This window comes from Pithys albifrons, chromosome 17 (assembly GCF_047495875.1).
Source record: "Pithys albifrons albifrons isolate INPA30051 chromosome 17, PitAlb_v1, whole genome shotgun sequence".
NCBI classification, from domain to species: domain Eukaryota; kingdom Metazoa; phylum Chordata; class Aves; order Passeriformes; family Thamnophilidae; genus Pithys; species Pithys albifrons.
In genome coordinates, this window is record NC_092474.1 from 3,913,977 (window position 1) to 3,926,851 (window position 12,875).

At 40.7% G+C, this 12,875-nt stretch overlaps 1 protein-coding gene across 1 annotated transcript in view; it reads left to right on the forward strand.

Annotated features, from left to right (window-relative positions):
* Positions 1-11,206: 11,206 nt before the first annotated feature.
* The window catches only part of TMEM132D (transmembrane protein 132D), a 233,626-nt gene continuing 231,957 nt past the window's right edge, over positions 11,207-12,875 (forward strand). The window contains exon 1 of the mRNA XM_071571918.1: positions 11,207-11,804. Coding sequence (XP_071428019.1) covers positions 11,726-11,804 — 79 coding nt within the window. The 5' untranslated portion in view covers positions 11,207-11,725. The remainder of the gene's footprint in view (positions 11,805-12,875) is intronic.

Genomic DNA, 12,875 nt, shown 5'->3' on the forward strand with positions numbered 1-12,875 from the left:
TGTGTTTGTTCCTATAGAGCACCACTTCAGATAAAATAGTGTGAATTGCATTAATTACGTGTCTTAATTGATACTGTTTGATTTAATCACCTCGACCTGCATTGCTGAGATTATTACTTACCCTGTAATGGTGGCAGTAGCCTGAATATTGTCAGTTTAAACTTCTGAGTATAAAACAACTTGAAATGATGGTGGACATGACTGAAGTTTTAAATTTCTGCCTAAATCCATGAGTGCCATGTTACATCCTCACTCCACTGATGATCAGCTATGCATGGAAAAGAAAAGTTCTCTCTGACCTGCATGCAACCAACTGTATGAGCTGATGTTCATTAGAGAACAAGAGAGTTCACATTTTTGACCTTCCACCAAGAGTTTGAAGGTTTCAATGCTGCAGAATATTTAAGTCCTTACAAAAATGCTAAGAACATGCCCCCAGCTTATATTTCTTTTAGGAAATAAGGTGAAGCTGATACCCATAAGCAAGAAGATCATCTGCATGATAGAAATTGTGCAGCTCAGAAACTGGAAGTCAGCAGTTAATCTTGTGGTTGCAACATAAGCCTATGGAACAGAAAAAACATGCCCTGGGTTTTCCCACACAGGTTTTGTGGATCAGACTCAATAAAGAGCCTGATTTTGCTGAGGTTTGAGCTATAAGCTGCTCTTCCTTCTGAAGGTAAGACACAGCACAATGAAGAATGAAAAGCACATGGGTCTGGAAGGAGACCAAATGAAGCTGAACTGTCCTGCAATGGTTGGACCATCTAACTGACAATACTGCTTATCTAATTCTGTTGAGTGGTGAAGATAAAATTAACCTGGGAAAAAGACTCCTTATTCCCTATTCCCTTCTGGTGAGTGCCTTAACCTCTAGATTTGTCACTACTTCTGGTAGAAACTCCTGATAGAAAAATGTGATTTTAAATTGCCATTGAAGATCATTCCAGACTTGCTCAGGCGAGATCTAGAGATTTACTGCATGTTGCCAGTTATGTAATTCAGTGTTAAATCCAGACTTATGTGATTTTGAGATAAAGATTACATTTGCTCTAATCCTGGGATAATCCTTGCTTAATTTTGGAGATCCTTGAAAACAAATTCTGTGACAAGATCTATACATAAGTCTTCTTACAAACTTAAGATGATCAATTAACAGCAACTCTCTTTTTTTTTTTTTTTGGCAATTCTCCTGGCCAAATAAAGTCTTTTCATGCTCATCCAAAGATGGATGAGATTGCATTTTTGTCCTTGTGCAAATCACAAGCCAGACTTTTGAAGTTAATCATGGTTTAATGATATAAACCAACATGAGTAAGATGAGAATCAGGTGAAGTGCTTAAACCTAAGTAATGAAAAACTTCTCTCTTAAAAACCACCAACTAATTTCTTTGTAAAACCATGAAGTCATGATTTTGGAAACTTTAGAAACACAGTGTTTTATTTATACTCCTTCAGCTTTTTATATACAAATATCTGTAATGATTCTAATATCTATCAGTTTTTCAGAGCTAGTGGCTATCAATGTATATTTACTCTTCAAGTACCTTCTTCTCCACATTCATCCTTTTGCACTCAATACTTGCAGGTCAGGGAAACACAGAGGGAACCATATTTTGTTATGTTCATGTAAAAACCTCTCATGAGATTTGGTCAATTTAACTGGAATCTTGTTTCCGAATGAGACCAGGAAAAATAAATGAAGCTGCAGTGATGAAATGTTTTTTGTCTCTCAGTTTGTAATGGCTTAATTTTGGTACTTCATTTCCATGGCTGTTATAAAAGTTGACACAGAAAGAAAATATTTTTACAGAGTGAATCTAATGTAAAATCCTTTGTGGAATTGAACTTGTCATCTGCAGTGTTAGTGCTCATATAAAGCGAATTGCAGAGATGAGAATGTGGCTCTACAGACTTTCTAAAAACCTTTGAAGATTAGACATAATGAAGAAAATCCATGGTTTGGTCTGGACTGAACCACAGCACTCAGTGATCCAGCTGTGCTATTTCATTTCCCATTCTGATAAAAATTGCCATCTTCTTAAGATGCAGCAAGGAGAAGCTGTCATGTTTATTTGCAAGCTGGTGTGAGATGCTGAGGTAGGAAATGCCATCAACTGAATGCAAAGCATTTGTACTGAATGTAAATGATAGTAATGACCATGACTCAGGGTTCCTGGGAGCATTAGCTCCACAGAAGATGTTTGCTTCTCTTCATTAACCTCAGGAAATACTGGTTGTTAATGACCTCAGGCACTGAGGTGCTCTCTGAGCTGTGGGTTTGCCCTCAGTAGACTCTGTGATGTTTTCAGAGAATTTTATTTTGTGCTAATATTAAAGCATTATGAGGCATTTTAATGGAGGCAATACCCCCACATGGTAGAGTGAATCAAGGTCTCAGAGAAAGTAATCTATATTTCATTAAAATTAGATGCTTCTGAGCCTAAGGGATCAGCAGGCTACAGGTGAGGCCCTGTGAACCTTTGCAAGGAGGATTGTCTGGAGAGCAGCTGGTTTGAACAGCAAAGCAAGGCTGATACATCCAGGAGTGGGGCCTGTGCAGAGCAGAAAGCAGAAATCAATTAAACTTCAAGCAGCTTCTGTCAGTAATGGCTGGCCCAGCTGGAGCAAAAGTGACTTGGAAGGTCACAGCATCCAGTTTAGTACTCCCAAGAACACAGTGAACATGAAATAGTGTCCCAGTGATGATGGCACTTCACAGAAAGTCATTTTAATCTTCACTTGGTCACAGTGTTGACCTTGAGTTTAGGCATCCCTTACTGGTCTTGTACAAGTTTAAATGGGATAGATGATGGACAGCCTATTATTTTGGATAGCTACAGCTTGATATTCCAAAGTAGAAAAATGTGCTCAGGGTCTGGGGGGCTAAATTAGTCATTGATATCTTTCAGTATTATGAGAATAGAAGCAGGTTTCTTTTTTTGTAGCTTACACAACAGCAAACGCTTCATTTTCCATTGTGACAGCCCAAATAATGAAAACATAAGGTCAGTGGAAGAGGGGAATGAGCAGATGCCAATACATGGTAGGATTAACATTGTTCAGCCCAGCAAATGAATAGTCAGTGTTCTCCTTCTGCATTCTCTCCAAGGCACTGGAGCTGGATGGCAGCTGTGGAAAGGCCTCTAATTACAAACAACAGGCTGTTTCCAAAAATATATATCGATTGATACTTAATTGATTATTTGAAAACTTATTGTTTGTATAGGAAAGACTTTCTCTGAGAAAGACTTTTGTCCCACGTGGTTTTTTTTGTCCTGGGGAATAATGCAACCAAACAATTTTGAAGCTAATTCATCTGTGTTCTGGTTCGTGCTTTTCTAAGTTGGCTTGACATGAATCTGCGAGCTCTGGTGCCTGAAGAAGTGGCACTGAGTGCTTCCTTTGCCTGTGCTGTCCCAGCCAGGCTCCATGGCAGGGCAGTTGCTCCTGTGACACACTAGAGTGCACTATTAACTCAGCTCAATGCATTTAAATGTTTGCAGTACGTTTTCCCTGGAGAAACTGGTCCCTCCTGTGGGTTTCAATGGGCTCTGGGGGTTGCTGTGCAGTTTTTATTCAAAAAAAAAAGAAATGTAACAGTAAACAAACTTGTGCCTTTTCTGTGGCTTCAGGGCAATTAATTAGAACAACTCCCTTCAGCTGGAATTTTAAGCATCATTCCTGATAAACCTGGTTTAGAATCAATTCATTTTAAAAAAAAATCAAGCTACTTCTTAATTTTCTAAACCATCCTATTCTCTCCCTTTACTTTTTCTTTCAGTTTTGCTCCTGAAAATTCATTGCAGCTTCTAATCCCTCAGCTTTCCAATTCTGCATGTAAATTTGTCTCTTCTTCACAAAATCTTGTTTTCAAAGTTTTTTGGTTTTGTCACACGTTCAGGGAGTTCGTGTAATTCTCCCTTCCCCAATTTCCTTCCCCAGCAGCTCCAACTGTAAGGACAGCCAATGTTTACAGTGAGAAGGTTAAAATATTCTACATATCTTCAGTTGCTTCCTCCTGCTTCCTGACTCTGCAGTTTCAATATAAAAACTACTATAATGTGGAAGCAGTTTGCAATATACTGTAAGGGCTTCCTACCATATGCTCTCCCATCTGTGATAAGAATGAGGGTTTGGGAAAAAAAGGCAAAAATTTCAGAGTGACTGGAATTGAACTGTGTGCAATTTCTGCCTGCTTTAAGGAAGTCTTGAAAAGTAAAGATGTGTATTATACATGCCATGAAATCTTCTACCTCCTGTTCATTCCACATTGCTGATTAAGCATTTTCTGTGTAAAAAATAATGGTTAAGAACCCTGGAGAATTAGTGGAATTGAATACAACTCAGTGATCAGTTTGCAGACACTTCAGTGGATTGCAGTGACTTTAAACCCTCAGTGCTGACTGACACTTTGGAGGGAGCACAGACACCTTTGCTGTAAGGATTAACCACAATAAGATGTTCATAACTTCTTTAAGACCTTCTGCAAAACCTCCTGCCCTGGTTACATGTGATATTTCTAATCTAAGGGAGCCTAGAGCAGTATTTGGGGTATGTGGGTCTGTACTGTCTTAAACACCCCTCTCCCCTCCAAACAAACAAAAAGCCCACAGAAGGGTAAAAGAGGAACTATTTCATTTAAAATATCTTTATGAAAGTTAATTATAAATCTTACAAGTTTCTGCATCACAAAGATCTTTCCTCTTGATGTGTCTGATACTTCTATCTCTTATGGCACTGAAAGAATAAATCAGCAAACCTTAGTTTGGTGTTAAAGGGTACATTGTAAATTTGGCTTCATTTAACTACTCACTTTGCTGCATTTGATCTTCCATTCATAAATAGTTTATAAAGAGTCAATAAATTATTAATCTCTAATAGCATTACATATACATGGATCTAAGGTATGGATATATGTATATTACATACACATGGACATAATAGTAAAAAGTGTAATAAGCACTTTACTGTTGGGCATTACCTATAAGTAGATAACAGAATACATCAGACATAGCAATGGTTTATCCTTCATTAAAAGTCTATTAGATTTACACTTTCTAAACCAACCCTTAGTGTACAGTGGGATCTAAAATACATAGAATTTAGTATGCAGACAAATATTTCGGAAAAATATTGCCAATATTTTGAGCAATAACAATTTTTCAAAAGCCAGTAGAGATGCAGGAAGGGAAGTAGATAAATATTTTCTGTGCCCTTCAAAACAGCATTTGCTTAGATAATTTAAGTAATCCTATGGGTTTTGAAACCATATGAAGCAACACAGTCAGCTGGTATGTTTAAAGGGACTCAGACTATTCTTTGATACCTAGAAATGGAAAACTTTACAAACTGAAAGTTTTACTTTTTTATTTTTAGTGCCTTTGCTTTTACTCTTTCCTCATCTCCACATTTCTGGCTGTGGTTATTTTTTTTTCAGTACAATTTTTACATTTATAATATATATTTATTTCAGATGCCAAGACTTGTATCATTTTAGAGGAGAAAGTGTGCAGTGCTCCTGTAACGAGCCTCAGTGAGCAACCACAGCACTAGGGGTCACTGTTACTCCATGGTTAGCAAGAGTTTAGTGAAAAACATCCTTGGGTTTTGTCTCGGGAACGAGCCTATTTTCCTGTGAATTTAATAATATTTGTACAGCTAAACAGGCAACTGTTTTAAGGTCTCATGTATACACACAAGCAGGCACCATATGTGTTTACAAAGATATGTTTATGGGAGATCCCAAACTATTCAAGATGAGTATCCTTTGTGGCTTTGGGTTTCTCATTCCTTCCAAATTCTTGGGCCATATTGTGTTTCTTGGGGTATTTCAGAGTAACCTGCAGTCAGCCTATAAAATGCCCTATCCATATTTCACTGGGTCTGGGCAACTACATAACTTTGAAATCTCACTCCCAGTGGCACCAAAATGCTCTCCCTTCAACTTTTTTGCAGTTCTGGACTCTTTGTTTCTAAGAGATGTTTGGCACAGAACATGAACTGGTTGTTCTCAAAAAGAATTCTGATCACTGAAGGGCTGACCAGTACTCACAGTGTTGTGTTATAAAATACAATTAGTGTATCTAATGACCCTTAAACTAAAAACTGTCAGCTTATAAAGCATAAAAGTTGCATTTCTTAATCCTGTTTAACAAAATTGCTGTATTTCCAGTATTTTTTCCTATTGAAAATGAACACCTAAATGATGAATTAAAAAACCTGTCAAGGTTTTCTGAAAAAGGAAGCTGGCAGTACACACAGGCAAATATTTCCATTGTAATTTTAAATGGGCTTTGCCCTCTTTGCTCGTAAGGGTCACCTCAACTTGTCTTTCATTACATCTCAGATCAGCCATGGTAACATTGTCTGCTCTGTTATTTCACATTATCTACTCCTACAAACCAGCCATTCTCCAATTATTCCACTGGGAATGCTATGAGATTTCAGACTGGACACTGTTGTCTGTGAGCTTTTCCATTCCAGGCATTTAGATCACTTCCCCTGGTGTAATTTGGCAAGTCCTGATACCAAAACCCACCAGTTCACTGCTATGGAGGCTTGAGATCAACCCAACCAGGAAGAGTGAATTTTGTTTGTACCTATTAATTTTCTCACTGTATTTCTTCCTATAGTGTTTTTTCCCCTAATGTGCCCACATATTTGTTAGTCTATTTATTGAGCTTTTATTCACTCTGGCCTCTGAATCTTAAAAGATTTGGTCCTTATAAATCACTGGACCTTATTGTAGTGTGAGTACAGTAACTTGCAGCCAAAGCAGCTTTTAAAATCCTCCCATCAGATGAAGCAGGTTAATATATTAGTTCTTTAATTCAAATGAAAAAGCCCCCTTAGATACAGTTTTTGCCTATTAGAGTGCGGCTGATGTGGCTGATAAGAGCCTAACTGTGTTGCAATGAGGATCTTTGTCATTTTTAGAACTCATTTGGAACTAAGATATTTCTGAGTTTTCATTGGAAACAAGTAAAGTGAAAATTCTGACTCACCTCATCTACTTTTTCAGCTCTTGAGAACTGACAGCAAGCCCAGCAACATGAAGTAGTCTGATAGAAATACTGTTCCCCACTAAGGTTAGTGTTTGATCATTAAGGAGACAGACACTCCAAGGGCATTGCCATGGACAGCAGAACTATAAGCTGTCAAATAGATTTTTATTTCAGTTTGGTGAAGATTTTTGACTGAATCTGCTTTTCTCATAAAACAGAAGCATTAAAAGTGATTTTATATTCTTTATTTTCCTCAGTGGGATGAGTGAACAGATGAGAATTAGTTTTAAACAAACTAACAAATGCTTCATTTTGCTGTCATTGAAGCAAAAACTTAAGTGATGGCTAATGCCAAAAACGTGTAAGCACCAGAAATTAAAGAGGAACGGAAGAGTCTGACTCAGTTTGGTCTTTGTGGCACCTCCCATTATCCTGTTCTGATGTTCCAATTATTTATGTGGAAGCATCACAAAGAGACTTCAGCTGCTGCCTGTGGCACAGCTGGCCAAGATGTAGGGCACACATGGATCAGAAGGAAGTCCCTTCCCCAAAGACTCCTCATTACCCAAAGAGAGGGAAGAGACCACAGATAGATGTGATGAAGAAATGAGAGACAGAAATGTGAAATAACAGTGGAACAGTTTATGTTCTGCCTTCTGAGTGGCAGTCACAGTACACCTGCTGCTTCATCACTGCTAAATGTTTTGAAGACAACACATTAAATTGTGTAAAATTGCTGGGAGGTCAAACTGATCATGCTGATTCCTTTTCATCTTCTGAATCTACTACTCTAATTGCTCCTCATTTTGGATGTTGTGAAGTAACAACCCCAGATAATCCATTTCGACGCCCTCTGTGCAATCCTCAAGCGAAGGAGAAAAAAAAAATAGGAGTAAAAAATAGGAGTAAAAATCTGTCTCTCTAAAAATCAATGGAAAAGTATGCATTGGCTCCAACAGCACCAGGGCTTTTCTCTCAGAGTTTTAACTGAAAGTGAAAAATACTTTTGGACAAAAATGTGTAACTGCTCAGTTTAAAAGACTCAATAATATGCCTGGTTTGCCAGGTCTGTGGGCACTGAGAGGGAATTGTTAAATGCAATTGGCTTTTGGAATGAATTGTTTGCTTTCAGAGCACTAGATTTATTCTGTATTTCTATGTCTTATATATATATATATATATATATATATATATATATATATATAGCCAGTCTTGCATTTCTAGCCTGTCAAAGAGGGAACATTCACTGCCTCAAGAAAACCAATCTCAAACAAAAATGGGAATTGATAAACTGATCAGACCAATTAGCAATTTTAATGACATAAGGTGTACTACATATACCAGCTGATATATCACATTGAAGATGAAACAACAAGTCCCAGAGTGAGGATGGATTTTCTCATTAGCTTGGGGGATGTGGATTAATCAGTTTTCTGCCTTTACCATTAGCCACGGGCTGTGGGGATGCACGTCCCTTCATCCCCTCTTGTGGTTTCCTAAAGCCAGTTCTTCCTTCACAATTAGTTGTGTTAATTACCCAGAAAAGATGAGGCATATTTGCCAAAATAACATATTGCTAATGAAACAGGAAGATGTTTTTTCATTACTGAGTTGTATGAATTGATGTGATTTTCCAGGAGCAGTGGATAGGAAAGGTTTTCATCACAAAAGCCTGAGCCAGGATAGAGTTTGTACAGCTCAAGTGCTGTCACCTGCACTCGTAGGAAGAAACTAGAATTGGGACTCTCACTCTGCAGACAGAAATTTGACAGGTGGCACAACCTTCAGTTGTTACTGTGGGAAAATACCCACCAAAGGAAAGGGATGATTATTTCTGTGCAGGGCACACACAAGAAATGGGTGCATTTGCTCATTTCTGAAGGGGCTGAAGGCAACAGTTTATTCAAAAGTCAGTTGGCTTTGAGAAAGGCAGGAGGCCAAATCTGGTTCATGGGGATAACAGGATAGTGGAAGAAGCAGACAAAGATGTTGACAAAATATGAAGTGTCCATTGCTACCTACTAGAAGAAAAATGTCTGCAGAGTGCTTTGGAGTGAAAGGGTATTGATGCATAAAATTTAATTACTCGTTACTGACCTTTCAGAGTGACTTTATAAAACATTAAGGAAAAAGTAATAGCTTAGATTAATTTTTTTCTTTCACAAGACTAAATTTGAAAATGAATCTATTCAGTGAATAGTGTCATCTTAGATAAAGGATCCCAGGTTCCCTAATTTTCATATTTGTGCTGAAAAATGAAATAAGTTCTTCCAAGTCTGCTGTTACAACAACAATGTTGCATAATATGAAAAGAAGGGGGAAAACTTAATTTTGTAGATAAAGTATTAATATACTGCAGAAGAAAAGAGAATCTTGGTTTGGTTTTTTATTTATTCCAATAATTTTCCTTAAAAAATGTTGGTAACAAAACCACTCACACCTGTATCTGGAAAGAAAGCTCTTCCTTTGCACTTTTCATATGTTTTGTAGGTTTCTTTCTGAAGCTTCTGCACCAGAATACACATTAACTGGTATGTTATGCTGGCACATTTCACCCTGTTACTGAAGGAAGCTGAGCATTGACTTCCTCCTCCAGGGGGTGATTGTTTTGTCTTGGATAGAGTGTTATTTTATAATAATTCTCTTAAGATGGACAACACTGCAAGGTTTTTGGCCACAGCATATGTCAAAAACCATTCTTTATCTGCTTTCAGGCAGTGGATGTTCTGAGATGGTATGTTTATGTCTCAGGGATAATACCAGTTCTAGAGATGTGTTTCACTTCAGGTCTGAGGAGCCTCTCTGGGACTGTTAATCCTTCTAGATCTGATGTGAACTTCTAAAACAAATTCAGAACCTCAGACAAACTGCAGCCTTTTCTCACTGTATGGTTGATCCTGTATTTCTCACTGCTGGCAAACAGAAAGTGCATAAAGTTTATTTTGATAGACTATTTTACGCCTTCAGCATTGTGGAAGTTAATATACAAATGAGTATTTTTATTGCTCCCAAATGTGCACTCCATGAAGGAACCAAATGACTATAAGTTCTTGGAGGTACTTTTTTTGGTGGGTTTTGTTTGTTTGTCTGTTTGGGCTGTGGTAAACTGAATTTTTCTGCTATTCTATCTGCCAGGGATAGCATAAATTTCATTATTAAGCTTGACCAAGTGGTTGGGTTAGTATTGATACCTTCTGTAATGGAAAACCTGAGGTCGGTTATTTTCTTCCAGCACTTTGGAACACTATTTAGACCAAATGTAGGTGTTTTCCCTGCTGTTTTTCCACTGTGTAGGAAGTATTTCACAACACAGCCTTCACATCATTTCCCTACACCGGCTGCACCACACTTGGTTTGGCTCAGGTCTGTTCCAGAGGCATGGGGAGAGCTGAATACACGATAAATCGGGATGAGGAGGGAGCCAAAACCTCCCCCCGTGCAGCAGAGCACACATGCCAGCGCATTGCCTTCAGGCAGCCGGGGGGATGCGGTTAGTTTGGATGCCCGGAGCAGCGAGGCTTGTGCCCGCCCGGGGCATCCCTGGGAGCGGCTCTGGGGATGCTGCTGGAACGGCCCGGCCGCAGCAGCCGCGTCCCCCGGGATCGGCCGCAGGGATGCGCTCCCTGCCTGTGCCCTCGGAGCCGCCTCTGCCCTGCCCTGCCCTGCCCTGCCCTGCCCTGGAGGGCAAACCACGACCGGGCACCAGTCCCCAGAGCGCCGGGGCCAGAGAGATCGAAATGCCAGGAGGGGTCCGAAAAGGGGCTGGGAAGGGGCAGGGAAGGGGCCGAGCGGGGGCCGGTCCGGGCATCCCCGCTCCGCCCCGCTCCTCCCCCGCTCCGCTCCAGCTGCCCGGGGATTGGGGCTGCTTTGCCGCCCGGGGTGAGGCGGGGCTTGGCTTGGTGCTTATTTATTTATTTGTTTCCCTCCTCTTTTTTTGTTATTTTTTTTTCCGTGACATCTCCCGGCGCAGGTCCGTGTCTCTGTAAACAGCCGCGTAGGATGTGCCGGGGCCGGAGCTGGCGGGCGCCCGCTGGCCCGGGAGGTGCCCGCCGGCCCCCGCCGGCCCCGGGGGCTGCCAGAGCATCGGGGGCGATGGCCTTGGCGGGGCAGCCGCGCTCGCCCCCTCCCTCCCTTGCAGAAAGTCAAACAAGTCAATGAGGAGAACTTAAAAAAAAAACTAACAAAAAAACCCAGCGCGCAATACCAAACCCTGCCTCCGTGCCTGGATGATTTCAGGGCTGATCAGCATCACCTAAAGGAAAACTTTGGTGACGCCTGGGGAGCCGATGCGGTGTTTCCGCCGGGATGCGGGCGCTGGCTCGGTGAGGCGCATCCCGGCGGCGGGGTAGGAGCGAGCGGCGGTGCCACCCGAGGAGCCGCACAGCCCCTGCCCAGCCCTTCCCTGGCTCGGGGTGGGTGCTGGGGCAGGGGGCTACTCGGCTGCCGTGGGTGGCTGAGGCTCCAGACTGAGATTTCAGTCAGAACTGATTGCTGTTTATTTACTGAGAGGGGTTTCCTTTCGCAGCATCATTGTTTTGAAGCAAGGAGGGAGGAAGGGGGAGGGTTAAAGCTAAAGAAGTAAGTCGTCTCTCCGAAGGAAATGCCTTTTGCGCTTTCCACATGACCTTTTCTGAAAATGTATCCTCTCCAGCTGACCGATTTTTATTTTGATTACAAAGTGTGTGAAACTGAGCCCTAAGCGCTCCACGAACCCTAGGATGTGTGCTTCTGGGATTAGCAATATGGGGCATCTGTTGTCACCTCTCCTCTTGAGCCTGGCAGCAGTTTTTTCCAAAGGTAAGTCTCGATCTCTTCTCTTTCACTGCATCTTCTTTCTTATTTTGCATAGCCAGCCTTTGTCCCCTCTCTCTGGAATGGTTTGAATGTTGGTACCCACAGTTCGTGCCTGAAAGACTTGGGGGGAGTCATGTGCTAGTCAAAAACACAGATGATGTGATGGGAAATCCTGAGTGGCAGGCTTTTTTCTTAGTCGACTGTGACAATCTACCCCTTTACTGAGGCATTTCTTACCTCCCTGTTGTACTTTTGATCGTGTAAGTAGATGCTGCTGTTGAGCTTAGCTAGTAAATCATCTTTGGCTTACTAAGGGTTTGTTATCTGGAAATTTGAAATCTCCAGAGGTACAGGCTGTGGGACTTGGAGGCTATGGGACTTGGCTGCCCCACCGCTGCCCTCTGTGTAATTTTCCAATTAAAAATCCTGTATTTCAGACTGGCTAGAAGTGTTTTACTGGACCAGAGAAATACGTACTTACTGAAACATGTAAAAGCTTTGATGGGATCCTGAACCAGGTGTCTGATACTCTGCATGCTGAATAGAGTGTGAATGTCCTGGCAGCATGACTTAGACAACTCAGTGATACCTTCTTGTTGCCCTCCAGCGTGTTTACAGTGAGAATCAGGGAACCAGTGCATAGAGAATGCACATATTTTTGTGTGCATTTAAAGCTTCCTCTGAACTTCAAAGTTTTCATTGATGGCCTCAGCCAAAAGGTGAATGCATTTTTGCACTACTTAATTTAGATCATTCTGAGCATTCCTGTGGAATATAAATTAGGAGAAATACACATTTCTACTGGGCAGATATTGTGCATCAGCAGTTATAGTCTGGCAGGAAAACTAAATTAAAGCTCTCACGTGGTTTAGACTTTAGAGAGGAATAATTGCATATGCATTTACTCTATGATTTTGCAAACATACTGATAGAGTGCTTCTTATAAACACTGTTATGAAAAAAAGGTATTAGTTTATACTTTTTTGCACTTCCAGAGATCATCATTTTTCTTTTTCGTTGAGGTTTTTTACTAATTGGTTTGTATCCAGAACTGAACTTATCAACAGAAGGCAA